The 24,886-nt window shown below is 41.9% G+C and overlaps 1 protein-coding gene across 1 annotated transcript in view; it reads right to left on the bottom strand.

Moving 5' to 3' along the window:
- The window catches only part of USP46 (ubiquitin specific peptidase 46), a 64,275-nt gene that overhangs the window by 28,637 nt on the left and 10,752 nt on the right, over positions 1-24,886 (bottom strand). Inside the window, exons 2-4 of the mRNA XM_004038668.5 lie at positions 7,942-8,022; positions 4,840-5,053; positions 2,905-3,134 (exon numbers count right to left, since the gene is read on the bottom strand). Coding sequence (XP_004038716.1) covers positions 2,905-3,134; positions 4,840-5,053; positions 7,942-8,022 — 525 coding nt within the window. The remainder of the gene's footprint in view (positions 1-2,904; positions 3,135-4,839; positions 5,054-7,941; positions 8,023-24,886) is intronic.

Below are 24,886 nucleotides of genomic sequence, written 5' to 3'. Positions count from 1 at the left end.
AGCCAGGATGGGAGTAGCAGGGAGGAAGAAAAATATCTTAAGGGAGATAGAGCAGACAGGGAGTGGCAACAGAATAGATTTAAGAGGTGAGGTAAGGATGGTGAGAAGGAGTACACCCTTATTAAATGAAAAAGACTGCAAATCTGTCAATTGTCATATTTACAATATAGCCCTAATTTTGATGTTTAAAAGTATACAAAGTTATTCTGAAAATAAACTGAATATCAAAAGGAATAAAAAACTATAATGGATTAAAACACGTGAAATATGTTAAAATTCATGAGTTCATCACAAAATGGTAACACAAAAGACAGAGGGCGATAAAGTATATTAAAGGCTCTAACTGTTGGAAAAGTGGAAAAAAAATGAAATAAGTCAAGGATGCATGTTGTAATCTCTAGAGCAACCTCTAAATGAATTTGGAAATGTAATACATTAGATGCCAAAAAAATGAAAAATATTTCATTGATCCAAAAGAAGAGAGAAAAATGAATATAAAATAGATGAATTAAATAAAAACAAAAAGTAGGGGCCAGGTGCGGTGGCTCACGCCTGTAATCCCAGCACTTTGGGAGCCCAAAGCAGGCAGATCACTTGAGGTCAGGAATTCGAAACCAGCCTGGCCAACATGGTGAAATCCCATCTCTACTAAAAATACAAGAGTTAGCCAGGCATGGTGGTGGGCGCCTGTAATCCCAGCTCCTGCTTAGGCAGGAGAATCACTTGAACCCAGGAGGCAGAGGTTGGAGCGAGCTGAGATCAAGCCACTGTACTCCAGCCTAGGCAGCAGAGCGAGACTCTGTTTCAAAAAAACTTAAAAAAATAAAATAAAAATAAAAACAAAGAGTAGGGTGGTAGAAACATACTGCCATTTTACCATACATGTTAAAGTACACCACAAGAATGTTTCCAGAATGTGGGAAATGCTATAGGACAAACACCCTGATTTCTTCAAAAAATAAATTGCAAGGAAAAAAGGGTGTGTTGGGGGGTGGGGGGTTGGTGGGGAGGATTAGGATTGGCCAAAGTGTTAACAATCACTGATCCTGAATAATACACACATGGGAAATACCATACTACTGCCTCTACTTTTGTATTCATTTGAATTTTACTGGAATGTAAAGTAGAAAGGAACAGAGGGAAAATGGGAGGGAGAGAAGAAGAGAAAGCAATACAGAGACAGTGGCAGGGAGGGAAGATCTCTGGATACTGATTGGCATATTTATGTGCAGAAAATGTTTTGACAGGATATATTTTTAAATGTTCAAGTGGTTATCTCTGGGCTAATGTGATCACAATTTTTAGAACGTTACAAATTCACCATCTCTGGGTGGGAAGATTACCGGTAACTTTTAGTCTCTTTTTGTTTAGCTGTGTTTTCTCATTGCTTCTACAATGGGTAAAACAGAATGCTTGACTCAAAAATTGTTTAAAAGCATGGAAGAAAGACTGCCAAAACCTAAAAACTTCTCCCTTTACATAGATGTTGATGTGTAAATCTACATTTCTTAAACATTTCTGGGTCACAGCTCGCAATGGACTGAATGTCTGTGTCCTCCCAAAATTCATACTTTGAAACCCTCATCTCTAATAGGATGGTATTTGGAGATGGGCCTCTGGGAGGCAAACAGGTCATGAGGGTGGAGCCCTCATGATAAGCTTTGTACCCTTATAAAAGGAGACCCGAGAGAGCTTGCTTTCTCTATCTCCACCAAGTGAGGACACAGCCAGAAGGCAGCTGTCTGCAAGGCAGAAAGAAGGTCCTCACCAAGAACCTGACCCTGATAGCACCTTCATCTGGGACTTCCAGCCTCCAGAACTGTGAGAAATGAATTTCTGTTGTTTAAGCAACCCATGATGGATTGTGTTGTAGCAGACCAGACTAAGACACAGGCTCTTTGCAAAATCTGACAAAAGCTACTACCTCTCTTTCCAGAAAAATGCACAATCTTATAGAATTTTCCATACAATGTCAGGAAACTCTGAGATCCCTAATGAACCCATAGACTTTCTATGCTGTCAGTAGTAGTTATAATAAAAAATAATACCTGACATTTATTGCCTACTTGCCATGTGCCAAGCATGGCTCTAGGTGTCAACTCATTTAATCCTCCCACCAGCCCTCCAAGATGGGCATTCTCATCATCCCTATTTTATAGATGAGGAAAGTGAGGACAGAGAAGATTAATAATTTGCACAGGTTCCACTAGCTAACAAGCAGAAAAGCCAGCATACAAACTTGGGCAGCTTGGCTCCAGAGCTCAGCTCTTAAGCAGCAAAATATGAGGCCACCCACAGAGTTGAAGTTAAACATGCCAAGAAAATATGACATCCTGAATCATGCTCTGGAGAACATGTCTTCAAATTCAATTAACATTATGTACCTACCATGTGTCAGACCCATCCAAACACATAAGCTCATCCAACCCTCAAAACAGTGCTGTAAGTAACTCGTCCCAAATACCCAGTTAACTGCTGTAAAAACAGGAGTCTAGCCTGTCTTCTGACTTCAAGTTCAACATACCACAGCTGATTGCCTCTAAACTGAGGTGATGGTCCTGTTCTACATCACACAAGACCTCCCCATGACCAAAATCTTTGCAAGGTAACTGGTTGACATCCAATTCAATAGATGAAATCTGTAGACCCCAAAATTTCCCCATGGTGTAAAGCAATTCAGCATTTGAGGAGATTTTCCTTTATTATTCAGCTTTGGCCTGCTGAGACATCCTGGATGGATATGTGCTTCCAAAAGTTTGTACTTGAGTTTCATATGCATAAATAGGATTATTTACATACACTGCAAATAACTGCTAAATGCTATAATACGACATTGCAATCACATGCAACATAGCGTACATAAATATGAACATGCGAGTTACACAAGAGCTCCCTAGTACTTACAGTTTCACAGTTCAAGCATCGAGTTTCATTGGTAAGCGTTCCCTGAAAAATCTCATGGACCCAGGTGAGTTCTGGTTTATTATTTTCCGCAGGTTCGTTCATGTTGCCATTTTTTAATTTTCCATTTTGTTTTTCCTGTTTCTTCTCCTCCTGCAGGATGTCCGCAATAGTGTTTAGCAAATAATTTAAAAATTCATGAGCATCCTGCTGCATGTAGTTATCAAAGAGATCTGGAAAGGAGAAGGTGGTTATTTCACTCTCTGGTTCTTGAAAAGCAAATGGACGTAATTAGTGTTACATGCCATACTTAAATATTTTTTTTTTGGAGACGGAGTCTCACTGTGTCGCCAGGCTAGAGCATAGTGGCATGATCTCGGTTCACTGCAACCTCTGCCTCCCAGGTTCAAGCAATTCTCCCGCCTCAGCCTCTTGAGTAGCTGGGACTACAGGTGCATGCCACCACACCCAGCTAGCTAATTTTTGTATTTTTAGTAGAGACCAGGTTCACCATGTTGGCCAGGATGGTCTCAATCTCTTGACCTTGTGATTTGCCCACCTTGGCCTCCCAAAGTGCGGGGATTACAGGCGTGAGCCACCGCGCCTGGCCCATACTTCAACTTTTATATTGAAAGGATGGACAGGTATGGAATATAAATATACTCATCTCTACCAGGCAGCTTCAATGAGTAAGTTTCCAAAGAGTTTTTTTAATTCATTTCCATTTTCTGCCACGCACCAAGAACAAAATTTCCCGTATCTCCCTAAAGTCATCACATTTATATAAAACTACCAAAAGTTCTATTTGTTCTACAAAGGAACAGAAGTTATCAGATAAGTTCCCTGATAAAATATCAATTTTTAATATGATGTAACTACCAATGATCAATTAATTATTCATTGGGTAATTTATTCAGAGCAACTGGGGTGTCCTCCCAAAGATCATATTAAACCCTGGACCAGCCTGGAAGCAGCTTAGATGAAACACAGAAGGGAGATGAAGGGTATGTGTGAGCAAGCATCTATCTGATAGTGTTCTGAAACCAAATACAAATGATTCCAGAAGCCTAGTGCTGCTCCCTGCCATAAGGACAAACAATCAGAGACAAATGCAGCTGTGAACCTTCATTATTAATCACGTTCACAACTCAACAGAGTGCTCTGCTTCCTTCTCCACTGAAATTAGTTTTAATCTGGTATGTATAAACTGTAACTTCAAAATACAGCAATCAAATTAAAAGAGACTTTATAAAACAAATACCCGATTAACCATGCACGTCTGATGAAGTAAGGCTGAATCTAAGATAAATAGTAATTGCCACAACAAATATCTTTATAGTCATAAAAACTGCCAATACAAAATTTCTGGAATACACACCTAGTTTCTACTACCAATCCCCCAGAAGAAGAAGATAGAAAAACCAGAAAAATCAGGACTTTTAAAAACCATATAAAGCAATCAATTTGATATCCTTCAATTACTTCAGGCAAATGAAAATCAGAGGTATTATATTTAAAACAGCAGAGGCTCTGATTAGATAACAGGCACTTATTTTAATCACCTATGACAAGTTTATAAGCCAGTACTATTTTATTCAATTATTGCATCAACCAATTTAGGCCAATGAGTATCCCACTCTGAAGGCTGCCTTGGACACTATTCTCTCTTACAATGATCCTGCCCAGAATGGAGCAAATAAAATGGTCATTCTAAATTGGAATAATAAATGTGCGTTTTTAAGCATGTTTCTAACCCAGTTTTGTTTTAAGTTTACTGGGCAGAGAAGAAATGTTGTTTCTTAAAAAATGACACCGAGTAGTTACCCATGCTTATTTTCCCTTTTCAAAAAAATCCCAGCTCTTCCTTTTGAGGAGATACAGAACCATCAATTCTCCTTATTTCAGAGGCTTAAATACATCATACTGCATACTACTCACCATTCTCTTTTCTCAGCCTTGAAATGAACTTCTTTGGTGGGATGACGCCAACCTTCTTCTTCTGCGTGGCAATGCTGTGGAAAAGGTCCGCCAGGCACGTCAGCAAGTTTTCCTTCTTCTTTTGCTGGGCCTTGTATGCCAACACATTCTCCCGGAATGGACGGCAGAAGTACAATGCCTGAAGCACGGAGTTACAGTAGCATGTGTTTCCAAACTGCCAAGGGACAAGAGGGATGGTTCAAGTCATTGCCTGGGGATGAGCCACCTCTGGAATAAGTGGTGAGGGTGAGAAGGTCCCTGCTCCGTGAACTGGCCCGGATGTCCCTGTATTGGAGTCCAGCTCACCATATTAGAAAACTAGTTAACTACTCTAAACACCAGTGACCATCTGATCCACAGAGAAATGAAGAAAAATGCACATCATTCCAGTGCTTCTCTAGCCCATCAAAGTCTCTAAAATGATAATAAGCACTCTACCTCAATAAAGAGTCTAATGAGACCTGCTGGTGCTTAAAAAAAAGAGAAAGAGAAGGGGAAAAAATCTACATACTGTGGAGACCCAGGAAAGCAGCTGGCTAAATAAAAGACGCACATTGCAACACATCAAAACTCCCACGACAGGGAAAATAAAAATCTGAATCAAAAAGAAATCCAGTAATTAGGAACCACTTGCTCGGCTGAAACAGCCTAAACTGAACGGGGGCTGGTTTTCATTTTTCAATATTCCAGTACTCCTGCCCACTGGCTCAGACCACATTTCCTCACTTAACCCCGAGCAACGCAGCAACGCAGGCAAAAATATGCTGCCTCATGTCACTCTCCCAGCTTCTCACCCTCTGGACTTCTAAATGGCCCTTGATCTTGCTTCTGCCAAGGCGGCAATTGTGCCAATGCAATACTACCCAAGTTCCTAGCCTGCAATCACATTAGGGCCCACCCAGTAACATTTTATACCTCTCACAAAGCATGGATACTGAGATTATTATTAAAGAGGGAAAACGTCTCACTGATTTTCTACTGACTATAAGACCACCTCTGTAGAAGAACACAGCTGAGACTATCACTTTAGAATTTGTTGTGCACAATAAAATTTAAAGAAAAAAATTCTAAGGAAATAACTAGCAAGATTAATAACACAGATTATGAAATGCTATGTAAGATTAAAATAGAACATGAACACCTTCTCAAAACTGGTTGTTGGCTTGTGTGTCGTTTACCCAAGAGCGAGACAGATGCTCTGCCATACTTAACATGACATTTCTACGTATGCTAAGATAGAAGGCTTCCTATTTTTATATTTTAATCTACTTTGACACAATTATGTAACAGGAGACAAACCTCTTTGTACAGAGAAGCTGGAACTTTCATAAATTACCATTCAAAGGGAACATAAATGAAGCTATTAATAAACACAGATCCCACAAACCTTACACAAACTAGGAAATGGCCTTAATTCTTTCTCTTTTTTCTCTCTCTCCACTATCTGCATTTGTATTTTTCTTAGCCAGGGCAGAATCCCCATGCCTTGAATAACTCACTTCACAGGGCTAAGCAGAGGCCTGTGCAAAATGGCTAAAAAGTTTGTTTTAAAATCATAAGTCAGTATTTCACCAACACAATGCCCTATATTCCAGGACTTGGCTTTCCTCCTTCCATTTTTTTCTCTCCTACTCAGTATCTCACCTTTCCCCAGACACCCTTCAGTAACGCTTGGCCCCAATTCAGTGGACAACTTCTGGGAAGGGAAAGGAATGAACATTTACCGAGTGTCCACAGTATGTCTCAGCTTCATATCAGGGTTTTAAATAGGCGCTCTCATTTACCCTTCATTATCACCCAAAGGGTAGAAGCCATTATGACCCCCACTTTACAGATGGGGAAATGGAGGCTCAGAGAGCGCAAGTGACTTGCCCAAGATCACACAAGCTAGGGAGTAGCACAGGCAGAATTCAAACTGAGGTCTGTATTACATTAAAGCCAATGTTCTTCCTATTATATCATGGGCAGCATTTACTTGCAGAGAATTATTTCCAACTTTCCCAGTGGAAATTACTACTTACCACACCTGGGCATTGACAGACTACGTTCAGCATAATTATTCAGAAAACCAATTGTTTTTGAGTTAATATTTGATGCCACTTAACACCTACATCCCAGAGAAAAAGGATCAAGTGAAGAAGAAAGCTCACGAGGATGGAGGGCACACTGCCTCTACCGTGTTACTACTCCGTTATCATTAACCTGCCAAGGAAGCAGAGCTGCTGGGTCCAGCCTTCTACAAAGGAGGTTACTGCTGAGCGCAAAAAAAACGAGGCCAGGAATTCTGAGATAAAATGGTCCCAGTTTTCTCTCCCAACCTGTCCTGCTTCAGGTACACCAGCAAGTTACACTGTTAAAGAAAGACACTGGCAATGTGCTAGTAACGTTTTTAAAACACTGGTTGTACTGATGCATACTTAAACAAAGACTGGCTGAACAGTTCATCCAGATGACACAGGCAGAACATATAAAAGCAGATTTCGGGCCTGGTGCAGTGGCTCACGCCTGTAATCCCCACACTTTGGGAAGCCAAAGCGGGTGGATCACCTGAGGTCTGGAGCTCTGGCCAACATGGCAAAACCCTGTCTCTACTAAAAAATTAGCTGGGCATGGTGGCGCATGCCTGTAATCCCAGCTACTCGGGAGGCTGAGGTAGGGGATCGCTTGAACACGCGAGGTGGAGGTTGCAGTGAGCCAAGATTGTGCCATTGCACTCCAACCGGAGCGACAGAGCAAGACTCTGTCTCAAAAAAAAAAAAGAAAAAATCAGATTTGGCTACAAAGACTAATGAAATTATTATGAAAGTTATGTGTGCAAAGGAAATTCCTTAAAGCATGGGGGGGGAATGTAAATTTGACCCAAAATGCAATAATTAAATGTTTTTTGCTGGGACAACTCATACTTTCAAAAATAGGTTAAGTTGCTTTCTCCCCAACATTGGCATTCTACTAAGGAGTATGACCAATCATTTAAAAATTGGTAGTGATAAAAATGCACTTAAAGTGGAGTTGCTTCATATACCCTAAAACATTTGATGAAAATAATACATTTTACATACTTACATTGACCAATCCGAAATAGTGTTCATTGATTGGAAACTGCTCTGGACCAATGTCTTTTTCCAGAGCAGAGGCATTGGTGCCCTAAAAGAGAAAAATAGCAAAAGTTCTGTTGCATGTAAAATAGACAAAAAGTAAAATCATACCTAAAAGAGTCTACTATTGAGACAAGCATCTTCCCTGGTCAACACGGTATTTGTTGATGTTTGCACTGAAGAAAAATGTGTCAGAAGTAAAGCAGAAGAGTAGTTAATAATGCCAGCCTTATTCTTCTTCTCATTCAACTTATTCATCCCCTAAAACCTACTCTACTTGACTTCAATTTTCTATTTAGAAAAGAAAAGTTTGAGACAGGCAAATGAACAAACAATCGCCAAGAACTTCTGAATAAAACACGGGCATTTCAAACAGCTACGGCAGCTTTTGTAATATTTGATGGCATACAGAATCATATTACCACTATCAAAGTCAATGTATTCATTTTAATAAAGATTTACTGAGCACCCACTAAGCCAGACACACTGTTCTCTAGGTCTGGGCATGGATAACAGAACAGTGAGCTAAACACACAATGCCTGCTCTCATGGATTTCACATTTTAGCAGATGAAGACAGACTGAAAGGAAAAGTGTGTTGGAGAGTTTATTTAAAATAATAGTGCAGGGGCTGGGTGCAGTGTCTCATGCCTATAATCCCAGCACTTTGGGAGGCCGAGGTGAGTGGATCACTTGAGGTCAGGAGTTTCAAACCAGCCTAGCCAACATGGTAAAATCCCATCTCTACTAAAAATACAAAAATTAGCCAGGTGTGGTGGCAGGCATCTGTAATCCCAGCTACTCGGGAGGCTGAGACATGAGAACTGCTTGAACCCAGGGGCTGGAGGTTGCAGTGAGCCAAGATTGTGCCACTGCACTCCAGCCTGGGTACAGAATGAGACTCCATTGGAAAGGGAAGGCAAGGGAAGGGGAAGGGGAAGGGGAAGGGGAAAGGGAAGGGGAAGAAGGGGAAAGAGAGGTAAGTGAGGTAAGTACTACTACTATCCCCATTGCGTGGACAAGGAACTTAAGACTCAGAAGCATTTAAGAATCCACCCAAGGTCCATTGTAAGTGGTAGAGCTAGGATTTGAACCTAAGAGGCAGACTTGAGAGTCCACAATCATAAGCAAATGCTGTACAGAGCAATTCTACTATTAAACCTTTTGTTGAGCCCCACTAAGGGTCAGTTACTGGCAAATGATTATCATCACTCCCTAAGACCTGAATGAGTCTTCTAGGATTAGGAAAAGTGACCCATGTTCAGTCCAATAAGGTAAGTAGTTTGGGAAGCAAGTAAAATAAGGCTCCATTTGTACCATGGACTCTATCATCATTCTAGAGAAGGCTCTGTCTACCTTCACAGGCCATCATGGAAGACTAACAGCTCACAGAAACTCAAGACTTAAGAGACAGGTATTTTTAAATGAATAAGAAAAAAGTTTTGGCCGGACATGGTGGCTCACACCTGTAATTCCAGCACTTTGGGAGGCCGAGGTGGGCAGATCCCTTGAGCCTCAGTGGTTTGAGACCAGCCTGGGCAACATGGTAAAATCCTGTCTCTACAAAAAATATAAAACTTAGCGGGTAGCACAAACCTGTAGTGCCAGCTACTCAACAGGCTGAGGTGGAAGGAGCCTGGGGAGGTGGAGGCTGTGCAGTGAGCTGTGATGGCACCACTGCACTCTAGCCTGGGCAACAGAGTGATACCCTGTCTCAAGAAGGAAAAGAAAAGAAAAGAACAGAAAAGAAAAGAAAAGATAAGATAAGACAAGACAAGACAAGACAGAGAAAGAAAAGGAAGGAAGGAAGGAAGGAAGGGAAAGAAAGAGAAAAGAAAGAAAGAAAGAAAGAAAGAAAGAAAGAAAGAAAGAAAGAAAGAAAGAAAGAAAGAAAGAAAGAAAGAAAGGAAGAAAGAAAAAGAAAAGTAAGTTTCATTTTTAAAAATTGATCTGCTGCTACTACTTATTTTGGACTCACAACTGGCATCTCCTCTCACAGAAAGAAATGACCAAAACGTAACTGAGAACTAGTCAAAATGGCCACTTGTCCCTAAGCAAACATTAAATGCAAAATGACCCTCCTTGGACCACAGAACTACAGTAGAAATGGCACACAGCCTCCCCTCATCATAACATCCTTCAAATTCCACTTGTTTCCTAGGTCCTTAATACTGTTGCACCAAACAAATAACTCCCTTTACCTGTCATCTGAGACTTACAGTTCAAGGATCATTTGCATCTAGGATAGTTTCCATGTCTTTTCATTAGTATGGGGGAGTTGGGGAGTGCTCACTGCCTTCACAATAATGTGACACTATATACAAGGCTCAATTTTTGAAATAACACATCAAATTATGGTAGGACTTTTTGGTATAGACAAAAATCACTAAAAATTTTCAATAAAGTTATATCTCAAGCATAAATCAATGTAAATAATGCATATTAAATATACCCCCATAGCCATTCTTCAAGCAAAATTAGGATATATGGCTTAGAGCCCGGGAGGAATGTCAGATATAAAAGTATAGCACATGGAGAGAGATACCATTAAATCTTTCTTTATGATGTAGGAACATATTCAAGTTATGGAAATTCTTAGGTTCGGTGTGCTTTTTCTACCTATCTTAATATTTTCCCATTTTGGGAGGTGGGAACCTGGAGGTGATGACTCATACTAAGGATGGCAACCCAGGGGTCAGTATTCAAGAGAAATATGCTGGAGACAGAGGCCTGGCCCACTCAGGCAGGAGGCTGAGTGTACCACAGCACAACACAGCACAGCACAGCACAGTACAGGACAGGACAAAACAGCACAGCGAAAAATCAAAGTGAGCTCTCTGTGCTTTCAGTGAAACCTGGCTCTACTCTGAGGCCAACACTTCCTCAACACCCCTCAGGTTAAGCAGCAACTTGATGTCCTATTTTTCAATTGTCTTTTATTTCACTCCACTTTTTAAAATTCCATTCCACTTCAGCTACCCCTCCCATAGACACCCTGGATCTGGCCATCACCCTGAAATCCTCAAATGCAACTGCCCACAGTCTACCCAAACTCAGCTGTCAGCTGGCTGCTTCTACTTCTTTTTTTTTTTTTTTTTTTGCCTCCTTATACCCTCCAGGCAATGTTACCACTGGCTTCTTTTAAGCCCACCATCACAGCCACATCTACATCTCTCCAGAACCTCTAGTCCTCTACTTTCTCATTCAGCTTTGAGTATATGGATAACGGATCCAGCTGCTCTTCTAAATAGCCCTCACCCCGCCCTTTGGCCATACCATCTGGCAAGAAAGCCAAGCCGGTGTAAACCAAACATTTTCCTCTCTGAACATACACCCAGACAAATGTGCAATGCTAGATGGAAAAAAGGTCAAACAACCAAGCCGACTAGATTCACTGGAATGCCCCCATTTCAAGTGGCCCACAACAGGTCCCACATTCCAGGGTTTCTCCAGTGCATTCACTCTCCACTCCATAGTGCTCATTTCCAACGGTCCCCAAGCTCCTCAAAACCTCGCCATCCCCTTGACCCTTCTCACTGGCCTTCCATTCAACAGAAAAAAAAAACATTAACTATTAGACAGGGACTCCCCCAACTTCCTACATGCCTCTTTCTTGCTAATGACAGAGAGATCTCTCTTGTCCAAGGGCAATCTCTCCTCCTCTACCAGATCCTTTCTATCAGCATTTAAACATGCTTCAGCATCTCCCATATCAAAAATACACACACCCACACTGCCCCAAACATCACCTCCAGTTACCCTCCTCCTCACTTCCCCCTCAGAGCTAAACTTTCTTAAACAACTGTTTATTCTGAAACATTTATGGATGAATCAGATGATTTCTGAGATGGGTTTCAAACAAGCTGGTGGTGAGGTGGGGAGAAGTGGGGGTGGAGGATAAAGCTGTGTTGTTGAAGTTGAGTGATGGGTGTGTAGGGGCTCAATGTGCTTTCTGTTTATTTTTCACATAGATGTATATAGGCAGAATAGTAGTCCCCCTAACCTCCATAACTAGAAAATACATGACCTGACATGGCAAAAGGAAATTCAAGCTGTAGATGGAATTAATTTGCTAACCCAGTGACCTTACAATAGGGAGATTGTCCTGGATTCTCCAGGTAGGCCCAATGGGGTCAATCACAAGGATCCTTCCAAGTGAGAGACAGAAGCAGAAGAGATCAGAGTGAGGCAATGTGTGAGGTCTCAGCTCACCCTCACTGGCTTTGAAGATGGAGGAAGAGGCCAGAGGCAAGCAAGGTAGGCAGCCTTTGGAAACCAGGAAAGGCAAGGAAATGGGTCTCCTTACAGCCTCCCAGAAGAACACAGCCTAGTACCACCTTGATTTTAGCCCGGTGAGACCCATTTCAGACTTCTGACCTCCAGAACTGTAAGATCATAAATGTATATTATTTAAGACACTAAGTTGGCCAGGCGCGGTGGCTCACGCCTGTAATCCTAGCACTTTGGGAGGCCAAGGCAGGCAGATCACAAGGTCAGGAGTTCAAGACCAGCCTGGCCAATATGGTGAAACCCCATCTCTAGTAAAAATACAAAAATTAGCCGGGCATGATAGCAGGCACCTGTAGTCCCAGCTACTCGGGAGGCTGAGGCGGGAGAATCGCTTGAACCCAGGGGGCAGAGGTTGCAGTGAGCCAAGATGGTGCCACTGCACTCCAGCCTGGGTGACAGAGTAAGACTCTGTCTCAAAAAAAAAAAAAAAAAAAAAGACACTAAGTTAATGGTAATTTGTTACAGCAATAATAGTAAATTAATACAAAATGTCTCAGGTGTTCCATAATAAATCTTTTTTTTTTCTTTTTATGAGACAGGGTCTCACTCTATTGCCCAGACTGCAGTGCACGGGTGTGATCTTGGCTCACTGCAGCCTTGACCTCCCAGGCTCAAGCGATCCTCCCACCTCAGCCTTCCAAGTAGCTGGGACTTACAGGTGCATAACCCACACCCAGATAATTTTTGTATTTTTTGTAGGGACAGGGTTTTCCATGATGCTCAGGCTAGTCTCAAACTCCTGGGCTCAAGCAATCTGCCCACCTTGGCCTCCCAAAGTGCTGGGATAACAGGTATGAGCCACTGCACCCAGCCTCCTAATAAAATCTTAAGACTTGTCTCTACTTCCTTATCTCCAAATCACTCCTCGAAAAGCCCCTTCTGGGCTCTACCCTCACTTCATCACTGTTGAGCTTCAAATCTGGCAAACTCCATGGCACTTTTAGGTGGCTGGCTTTTTCCAAGGGCTGTCTGGGGCCCTCCACCCTCTCCCAGGCCCAGGCAGGAACCACTCACATGGCTTCAATCAGCTGCTACATGCCAACCATTTCCAACTCTTTCTCGGCAGCCTGGACACCTCATTTCTGAGCTCCAGGCTGAATGAATACTGGCAAATCCACTTACTTGTCTTACAAGATCTCAAAATCAATTTAACTAAAACTAGATTTTTCACTTATCTGGTGTTTCCTTGCTCAGAAAAGAACAATACCCTCCTCTTCTTGGCTCATGCCAAAAACCTACGGGTCATGCCGACATCGTCCTCTGCACTCTCCGCCCATCCATCACTGTCCTACTGCCTCACCCTCACTAAATCTCTCAATCTCATGTGCTTCTCTTTTACTCTACTGCCACCAGCTAGGCCAGACTACCAGATCTCTCATCTGAATTACAACCACATCCTGAATGGCTTCTACCGCCCACCTTACCTACCTCTAACCCCACTGTCAACGCTGCAAAAAGTGCTCTTTTAAAATATGAATCTGCTTAAAATCCTCCAGTGACCTTCACTGCTATTTCCAACCTCATCTCCTGCCCCTCATCCCCTGTTCCAATGGCCCTCCTGCTGTTCTCTGGTACCTCAAATGCCCCCTGCTTACCATCTGAGTGCTCCTCCTTCCCTGCTTCTTCAGACGCCTGTGTCCCAGCATCCTGCAAGGCCAGCTTAAAGGTCAGCTCCCAGGAGAATTCTACACTGGCACCCCTAGGTTAAGTCAGCCTCTGTGACAGAGAGAATACTGCCCCTCCCAAAGGTGTCCAGGCCCTAATCCCTAGAACCCATGACGACGTTACCTTATGTGGCAAAAGGGACTTTGCAGATATGATTAAATAATTAAGAACCGTGAGATGGGGAGATTATCTTGGATTATCCCAGGAGACACAGTATAATTACAAGTGACTTCAAGAGAGGGAGGCAGGAAGGTCAGAATCAGTGACGGGACGTGACAACAGATGTAGAGGTCAGATGGAGAGACCGAAGATGCCATGCTGCTGGCCTTGAAGAGAGAAGAAGGAGCCATGAGCCAAGGGATGCAGGCAGCCTCTACAAACTAGAAAAGGCAAGGAAATAGATTCTCCCCTAGAGCCTCTGGAAGGTGTACAGCCCTGCTGCACCTGGATTTTAAGGCTTGTGACCTCCAGAACTGTAAGATAATATATTTTTGTCTTTTTAAGCTACTAAGTTTGTGGTAATTTTTACAGCAGCAATAGGAAAGTAATATACGCCCCCCCCCAAGCTCTACTCCCCACTCATAGCATCCTGTATGTCTCCCTTATATATTCCAGTTATTATTTATATAATTATTAACATCTGTCCAATGCCCTAAATTATATATATAATATATATAATTTTATATATTTTTTTGTGAAAAAAAATATATATTACTCATGGGAGCAAATAATGTGTCTGACCTGCCCAATACTGCGTTCTCAGTGGCTAGCACATAGTAGCCCCACAATACCTGCTGCATGGACTGATGGCTGGATGAATGCATGCATGGACGGGGATGGGTAGGGCTGTCTGGGTAGCTTCCATGTGCATGATAATTTGGAAACATATGTTCGTGCTCTCCCTATGTACTGTTCAGTGAGGCATAAGCGGTACCCTTCACCACTTCCCCATTCTCCCTTCCCTTTTATAGACACATACTCTAAGAATTGGTTTCCATGGATACAGAATGTCACTGATATTGACATTTGGAACCAAACTCCTACTTCACATGCTAGCATTTTTCATTGGTAACGTGAATCTTTGTGCATCCTTAACAGAGTTAGGGCTTAAATATGTTAAATGTAAATGTTTGCATAATAAAAGAACACAGACATGATGGGGAATGTTTCATGAGATCATGATGATAATTGCTTAAAGATAAATTAAGCAGTAGCATCAAAGTTTTAAATGACCATATCCTTCAACCCTGCAATTTGACTTTTTTTATTCTACTATATTTTCACAGAAGTGGAAAAAGAGATAAAGGCTGTAAAAAGACCCAAATAATGTAAGTGTGGATTAAACAAGATGAAAATTTATTTTTCTCTCATGTAAGTATGCAAGAGGATGCAGCGTGGGCCTGATACAGCTGCTCTGCAGTGTTGAGGACTCGGGGTCCTTTTATCTTGTTGCACTGTCATCCTCAAGAGCCAGTTTCCATCTTTGGAACCAATATGGCTACTCTAGCTCCTACCACCAAATGACCTCTGCCAGGGAGAAGCAGAAAAAAAAATGGGAAAGGACTGATCCTCCTCTTTCAAGGATGCTCCTGGAAGCTGCACACATTACTTTTGCTCACAATCCTGCTAGCTAGAATCTAATCTAGTCATATGGCCACACCTAGCTGCAAGGGAGCTTGGCAAAGGTGGTCTTTACCTGGGCAGCCACGACCAGGTAAAATGTCTCTAGAAATGAAAAGTGAATTTTGTTTTTTCAGACAGGTTCTCACTCTGTCGCCCAGGCTGGAGTGCAGTGGTGCTAACAGGGTTCACTGCAGCGTCAACCTTTCAGGCTCAAGTGATCCTCCCACCTCAGCCCCATGAGTAGCTGGTACTACAGGCATATGCTACCATGCCTGGGTTTTTTTTTTTTTTTTTTTTTTTTGGTAGAGTCAGGGTCTTGCCATGTTGTCCAGGCTGGTCTCGAAATTCCTGGGCTCAAACAATCCTTTCCCCTTGACCTCCTAAAGTGCTGGGATTACTGGTGCGAGCCATTGTGCCTGGATGAAAAATGGATACTGAGGGGACAATCAGTAGTCATATCCCTGCAGCAAGGTTTGTAACAGGAAAAAAAAAATGGAAGTAACTTGAATTGGGTAAATAATTATAGTAATTCATATGATGGAATACCATGTAGCTAATTTAAAAAGTAAAGTTACCCTACAGGTACTGCTATGAAAATTTGCCTAAGATACAATGATAAGTAAAAACATGTTACAGAGTAATAACGTGTTGCACAGGACAATACTGTAAATGTGGTTCATTCCATCAACAGACACTGAGCCCTGCGATGTGCCTGGCTCTATTCTACATCTGAGGGACACAAGGTGAACAAGACCAGGCCACTGTATTCAACATCTACATTTAATGGAAATTTCTGAAAGAAGACTTGAGAGATTATAACAGTGGTCTTCAGCATCAGGGAGTAGGCCTAGAAGAAGAGGAGGTCAAGAAGGGGCTTTTCTTATTATCTTCTTAACTCTTCAAATTTTTACTATGAGCATATATTATTTTTTATTAAAATTTTAGGCCAGGCTCATGGCTGTAATCCCAGCAGTTTGGGAGGCCAAGGTGAGCGGATCACTTGAGGTCGGGAGTTCGAGACCAGCCTGACCAACATGGAGAAACTCCGTCTCTACTTAAAAAAAAAAAAAAAAAATTAGCCAGGCATGGTGGCACATGCCTGTAGTCCCAGCTACTCAGGAGACTGAGGCAGGAGAATTGCCTGAACCTGGGAGACAGAGGTTGCAATGAGCCAAGATCACGCCACGGCACTCCAGCCTAAGCAATAAGAACAAAACTCCATCTCAAAAAAAAAAAAAAATTAACAAATTTTTAAAAATATAATGAAGGTTTAGTAAACGAATGTCCTGCAGACCAGTTGCCTAAGGCCCTCGGCAAATACCTCAGAGCTGTATTTGGCCATTTTTTTTTTTACCACTATGAAATGCCTTTGATTTCCATCACTTTACCTCTCTGTGGCCTTAACTTCCTGGCTGAGAGGCTGGGCTGTTGATATCCAGCCTGACTATTCCTCAGGGCAGCAGAGAGAATGAAACAAAACTGGGAATGTTATCGGCACTGTATAAATTGTAAAGTATGTTACAAACCCAAGAGACTGCACTTCTATTGCTAGCACCCTGCACAAGACACAAAAGGCAATGAGGGGCACTGAAAAATAATTGTTATATGACCAGATGGTGAACAAAGTACCTATCTAGGGGGGTAAATCACAGGGTCGGGAAGCATAAGAAACATAGGGTTCTTATTTCCATCAGTAAAAAACGTAGTAACCTTTGAAAAACAGTGCAGCCAACTTTATTAAAAATAGCATCTGAGCTGGGACAAGTTCCAACAAGACTATAATGTTAGCTCCTCAAAGCACCTCTGAAAGCAATTCTATGACTGCCAAGGGATGCTACCAAAACACAAACAACAATAACAAAATCCCAGGAAGGATGATTCATAAATGCATAAGACGGATAAAGAAAGAAATGTTTTGAAGCAATTTACAAGGAAAACAAGTTAGAATTTCTTCCTTGGTCGGGGGGTAAAGGATGAAGACGGCCTTGCCCAGAAGGAGGAAATAATCAAAACAATGGCATTAAAAGGTCTGGAAAAACCAATGAGAACACTGTCAAAATATGGAAGAGCCTAAAACAAAAACACAGGGACCAGGAAGCGTCCTTGGAGAAGAGCCAGACCATGCCACAGATTAAAAAACGAAGGCCCAGAGAAGTAAACTTACTTGCCCAAGATCTTTCTAAGGCAGCTCATTTATCTGCATCCTAGGACATGCAGCCTTTCTTTCAAGTTTGTACAAGGAAGGGACACAAGAAAGGCCAAAGATAACATGTAAGGATTTCTAAGTACATAGAGAATAAGTCATTAATTATAGACCATAAATTAAAGTGGATGACCGAAGAGGTGAACATTGCTGCTAAACCCACATTTGTAGATCTATGGTTCAAAAGGCTACTCTACTTATCAACTATACTTTCAAAGTACAAAGCACATAAAGGACCTATTTTCAAAAGGACTAGTGTCCCCAGAATTCTGATGACAAAGATCACTCCTATAGTCTTATGAAGAAAGTGAAGCAAAAATGAAGTGACTCAGCCCAAGATCTCAGGATGAGTCAGAAGACACCTGACAGAATTCAAGGGTGATTACAGAGGAATTATGGCTACCGATGCCTCTGATGTAATTAATAATAATAGAGAACTCATAAATAGCATAGACTGTGTACAGTTACTGTTCTAGGGATTTTACTTGTATTTCATTCATTTTCATCTTCATAATAACTCTATGAGGCAGACACTGCTACTGGCCTTATTTTAAAGATAAGAAAACTGAGAGGGCAGGGAGCTATTCAAGTTCACACAGCTACTAAGTACTGGAATTGGGTTTGAACTTGAACAATCTGGCTCCAGTGTGTGTGCCCCCAACTACTACATAATATTGACTCTCAGGGAGGCAGAGTCTCCTTGGAACCACAGAACTGAAAGAATTGAAGAAACCGAAGAGGTCACAAAGTTGTTGGGAGAACCCCCTTCCTTCTGAAGTACCCCTTGAAATTTTCTAGAATGATAACACACCAGTCCTTTTCCATGGAATCTCTACAGAGTACTGGCAACTTGTTTAGAGAAAACATAAAATTGAGGTTGGGAGTCAGAGGAGACATGAGATGTAGTTAAGAGGAAAGCAGATTTTTTTTCAAAATCACTTCAAAGACTGTGGACCTTTTATCTAGCCAAATAATAAAAACAAATAATGTCAACTTTTAAAATGCTAAAAGAGAAAACCGTACCAAAAAGCAAATTTGAGTTCTAGAGAGTAAACCATTCTACACCTAATAATGAAATAATGTGCAATCTTTACTAAATACTTGGATAGATACTGAGAATAATATAACAAAAACAATGGAAAAGGGAGAGAGAGAAAGTGCATATGTGGAACAAAATGTGTTAATATATTAATATAGCTTATCTCTTCGTAACATAGCTTATCTCTTGGATTATTGCAGGGAGAGGGTGGGGGAGGAGAAAACTGGCGATGAATTAAATAGAGGAAAGAAATTATTTATTTTAATCCAAAGAAAGCTGCAGAATATCTATTATGCCTTTAAAAGATACGAACCCACAGACCAGCCCGGAGCACCCTCCATCTCCTCCTCTGGCTGCCTCTCCTCATCATTTGGTTTCAATGTCACTTCTTCAAAGCTAACTTCCCTGACCCTTCCCACTCACAGAATCCTGTCTGTTCCTCCACAGCCCTTAGCACAATCTGTAACATCATAATTGTAATTATTTAACAACTGTCTTCCCACTAGACCACAGGTCTGCAAATTACAGCCCATGGGCAGAATATGACCCACCAATTGTTGTCATAAATAAAGTTTTACTGCAACACAGCCATGATCATTCATTTACTTATGGCAACTACTTTCACAATATTAACAGCAGAATTGCGTAGCTGTGATAGAGACACTACGGCCCACAAAGTCTAAAGCATTTACTGTCCAGACATTTACAGAAAAGCTTACCAACCCCTGTACTATGCCATAAGCTTTATAAGGGCAGCAATTAGGTCTGATTCATTTGCCAGCACCTAGTAGAATGTCTGGTTGTATAGAAGGCACTTGATAAATTTGCTCACTGAATAAACTTGGGAAGCAGGGGAAAAGTTAGCAGTAGGTGCCACTCATTCAGAGAACTTCACATCTACATATTCATTTAATCTTGCCTGCCAACCCAAGGCAGATTACTCTTAATATCCCCATTCTACACATGAAAAAAATGTAGGGAACCTGCCCAAGCTCATTCAGCCAATAAGAGCAGATCTGGGATTCAAACCTATGTAAATTCGGTTCCTGAGTCTGAGCTCTGGACCACAAGCCAGGAGAGGAGATATTTTCATTCACATTTTCAGTAATTCTTTAGCTACAGATGTAAGGCTTGGGCAGACAGCCAGAACTGTCTCTGAGTATGTCCACTTTGGCTGCTGGCTGTCACACATTACCTAACCACCGGGCACTTACCCAGAGTGGCTACGAATGCCTGACCTGTTTAGTTAGCAACATATCACCACGGAGCCCCTGTCCCACTGAGCAATACTGAATGTGACTCTTTCTGCCAAATAAATCACTGATGGGGACTCATTATCCCCATGTCATAGCTGAAGGAAATGAGGTTAACTAACTTGCCAAGGTCAAGTGTTAGCATGAGGCAGAGGTAAGTGGTGAACCTATGATCTTAACACCATTATTCCACAACCCCGGCTCCTGTTTCAACAGCCCACTCCTCTCCAGGCTTCAACAGGGAAAGCAATCATGAACAAGAAGGCAGTCAAGGGGCATTTTCATCCCACAGCATGACAACATGTCACTTCTATGTCTTATGTCAGGAGTCCCCAACCCCCAGGTACAGTTCTGTGACCTGTTAGGAACCAAGCGGCACAGCAGCTGAGCAGGCATTACCACCTGAGCTCTACCTCCGGTCAGATCAGCAATAGCATTAGATTCTCATAGGAGAGTGAACTCTATTGTGAACTGCGCATCAGAGGGATCTAGGTTGCATACTCCTTCTGAGAGTCTAATGCCTGATAATCTGAGGTGGAACGTTCATCCCAAAACCATCCCCAGCTCTGCCCAGGTTTGTGGAAAAATTATCTTCCACAAAACCTGTCCCTGGTGCCAAAAAGTTTGGGGACCGCTATCTTACATGATATTGAATTAAAAAAAAAAAAAAAAAAAAAAAAACCTCTGAAAAAACCCTTGGCCAGGCACAGCGGCTCACGCCTGTAATCCCAGCACTTTGAGAGGCCGAGGTGGGCGGATCACGTGGTCAGGAGTTTGAGACCAGCCTAACCAACATGGTGACACCCCGTCTCTACTAAAAATACAAAAAATTAGACGGGCATGGTGGCACGCGCCTGTAAGCCAAGCTACTAAGGAGGCTGAGGCAGGAGAATTGCTTGAACCCAGGAGGTGGAGGTTGCAGTGAGCTGACATCGTGCCATTGCACTCCAGCCTGGGGGACAGAGAGGGACTCCATCTCAAAACAACAACAACAACAATTAGCCGGACATGGTGGCATGCACCTATAATCCCATGTACACGGGAGGCTGAGGCAGGAGAATAGCTTGAACCCGGGAGGCAGAAGTTGCAGTGAGCCAAGATCGCGCCACTGCACTCCAGCCTGTGAGGTGAAGACAGACTCCATCTCAAAAAAAAAAAAAAAAAAAAGAAAACCTCAACATGATTTCATTTAATAATTGTACACAGAAGCCAAAACATCTGCCACTGAAGAAAGCTGACCTGGGATACTTGACTACATGACCATCCCAAGTCATTCTAGCAAGGAGCATTAAAGAACATCTAGAAAGAAGCTATGGCTGGCAAAACAATTCTCCATATATTTAGAGATAACAAAATGAAGTCCTCATGCAAAACTAAAACTTCAAGTCAAAAGCAGAACAAAGAATCTTGAGACCATGCCTGTTTTCTAGCTGCAGGTGGAAGACAAGGAAATAGCCACTTATGTCACTGAACTCAGTGAGCTAGAAGCAAGAACCTCATTTCCAATTCAGTCCTTCTACAAAGCCACCAAGATGCTGCCTGAATTATCATGTCCCCTAAGCTCCTACTTTACCCACAAATACACTTCCCATCTGTTCCCAGAAAGGCAGCAGGAGGCTGGGGTCCTTGCAAAATCCTAGGTCAAAGAGGCCTTGATATGGTTTGGCTCTGTGTCCCCACCCAAATCTCATCTAGAATTGTAATTCCCACAATTCTAGGGGCCTGGTGGGAGGTGACTGGATCATTGGGGCGGTCTTTCCCCTCGCTGTTCTCATGATAGTGAGTGAGTTCTCACAAGATCGGGTTGTTTGAAAGTGTGTGGCACTTTCCCTTTCTCTCTCTCTTGCTCTCTCCCGCTCCACCATGGTAAGATGTGCCTGCTTTCCCTACACCTTCTGCCATGATTTTAACTTTCCTGAAGCCTCCCAGTCATGCTTCCTGTTAAGCCTTTGGAACTGTGAGTCAATTAAACCTCTTTTCTTCATAAATTACCCAGTCTCAGGTAGTTCTTTATAGCACTGTGAGAATGGACTAATATAGGCCTGCTCTGTAAATTTTATTAATAGGGTGATTTCATCCTCCCATCTTCTCATCCAAGCTCAAGGTCTTCATCAGTGAAAATCACAACACCTGCATTCCCACCTTACAGCATGGGGAGCACTGCAGGAGTCAACATGCCTCAATGCACTTGTGCGGCAACCCGGCCCTCGGGAACCAGTCCCTCCTGGGTCAGTATTGCACCATCAGAGATATTTTCCACTAATGTAACAAAACCATCCTGAAATGTGCTGATTATGAAATGTAAAATATAAAATTCTGGGCTCTCTCCTCCCATCCTCAAATAGAGTAGCAATGGGAGAAAAAACATGAGTAAGTTGTTCTTTACAGCAATGTTATTTACTCAAAACTCTCTGTGGTGAGCTACATCCAGAAACTGAAAACATGGAGATAAAATGAATGGATAGAGTAATTTTGTATCGGTCAAGTTTAGTAACAAAAAAATTAAGGCTTGCATTTTATTTCTCTTTGGGTTTTTTTAATTCCATTTTGCTAGTTATTCCTTTTTATTGTATTTTACAAATATATTGGTCTGAGACAGATTGAAAATAACAATAAAACTGGTCCTTCCCTACAGACTCTGAAAATAATTACCAACAGCAAGGTATTTAAATAAAATTGAGTTTATTTTCCTAAATATGTGAATAGCTGCTGAAGCTCACTTCTAATAAGAGAAATGCAAACTACAAATATACTAAGACACCATCTTTCCCCTGACTGGCAAAGATCAAAAGGTTTCTGGGTAGCACACTGCTTTGGCAAGGCTGCAGGCAGCCAGAGTCACACATATTGCTGATGGAGGGCAATTTGGCAAAATCCATCCCAGTTACAAATGCAAATCCATTTTTAGGAAGTCGGTCCACAGACATACTCCCACATATGGACAAAGTTGTTCCTTACAGCCTTGTTTGTAAAAACCAAAGACTAGAAAACTACCTACAACATGTCCTGCTAGTCAGTGAGGGCCTGGTTCAGTGAATTCAGTAGACTCAAGCAAGTGAATACTCTGCAGCCATAAAAAAAGAATGAGGTGGCTCTTCCCACAGACCCTCCTACAAGACACAAACAGCAAGGGGCAGATCAGGACAGATCAGGGTATACTCTATGTACTCTTTGTGTTTTTAAAAACTAAGAGAGAAATATAAACACAGTTGCTTGTATATGCATATAACTCTAAATGGAAGCATAAGAAACTATAACTATTGATAGATGCCAGAGATAAGAATTGGACACTGGGTCTATTTTCAACATACAACCTTGTGCACATTTTGAAATTTCTGCCACATAAACTCATAGTACCTATTCAGACACTTTACTTAAAAATTTAGAAAAGAAACTGCGCTTAGCTACTTCATGTATTTCTCAGTTAGGAAGGCTGTGTGCGCCAAATGACACAAAAGAGTGTGGTATAAGCTCATTCAAAGACAACATATCTTTTACTACAGAATGTGCTCTCATTCTCAGGAAAAGGAAAAACACTGTATCTTGACTAGTGACAACAAAAGCTTGGCCACACACCACATTGGAAGCATGTGTCTTCCAATGGCATTTTTGTCAGAAATCATAGCTTCTTCCTCCTTTTGTCCTGCAGCCCTTCCCTAGTTCTCCTTGACTGAAAACCATAGCTGGTTTATAACACACATGCTCGTCTTCTTGCCACTGCTCACCAGCAGGAGTGGTTCTTCTTTTATAGACCCAGAGAGGCCTCAGTGACCTGCCCAACACCGCTAAAGCTGGAAAGCAATCAGAGCCCGGGATTTCTGAGTCCTAGTTCAGGGCTCTGTCTACTACAGTGTTTGGTGGACTCTTTCACTAATGGAAATAAGAAGGGCACTGGAAGAAAGTGGTAATGCAATGCCCAGGCAACAGGCTAAGCACTAGACATCAATCTCTCTGGTTAAGCCCCACAATGACCCAGGAAGGTAAGTTCTCTCATCACCCACAGGCTGTGGATAAGAAGCATGTCTTTACAAGGGTAGAGAACATCAAGCTCTCATACCCAATCAACAGTGGTGTAGAAAGTCCAACCATATCTCAGCCATGTGCTCACTTGCCTCCCAAGGAAGCTCACCGACCAGACCATCATCTACAAAGCAGTTCAACAAATGGTGCTCCTCCAAGAGCCGATTATTTGAGCCACTACAAAAAACCTCTTATCTGAGCCAATGTCACCCAAACTATGGGCCATGAATCCTGGAGGGAGGGGAGTTACTCTTAGGTGGCACCAGTATGAACAGTTTTAAGTGTAGCAATAATGTTTTTGAAAAGGATTAGAAAAGCATAAAATTAGCTCATCAAACCCATCATTTTGCAGATGTTTCAGAATAAGGTCAAATTAGGGTGAACAGATTTAAGGAAAACTAAGTAAATAAGTTCAAGTGATACACAGATGTAGCAAAAACCATGAACAATGATGACAAACTGACATTTGAGTATCACTGACCTAAGCAACTGGATCCATCCCAGTTTTTCTCTAGAGTAAGAAAAGCTTGGAAATAATAGGTTATCCACCCCTACACTGCCAACCATACAATATGCATTCGTTCTGAATGTTATTATTTATTTATTTATTTATTTGTATTTGCCTTCTCTCCATTACTACATTACCCCTCTGATTCATGAGGCAGGGAAACCCAGTTCCTGAAGCATCCTGAAACTCTGCATTTAAATAGGAGTGTCCTATGGTGGCTTAACCTTAGAGTGACCTACCTCTAGTTTGCCCTGAATAGCTCAGATTACACCTACAGATCAATTAATATTTTATAATCACTCTGAGCATTCTT

Source organism: Gorilla gorilla, chromosome 3, assembly GCF_029281585.2.
Source record: "Gorilla gorilla gorilla isolate KB3781 chromosome 3, NHGRI_mGorGor1-v2.1_pri, whole genome shotgun sequence".
Lineage (NCBI taxonomy): Eukaryota > Metazoa > Chordata > Mammalia > Primates > Hominidae > Gorilla > Gorilla gorilla.
The sequence above is the reverse complement of the archived record's forward strand: the minus strand, read 5'-3'. Positions and strand labels throughout refer to the sequence as shown.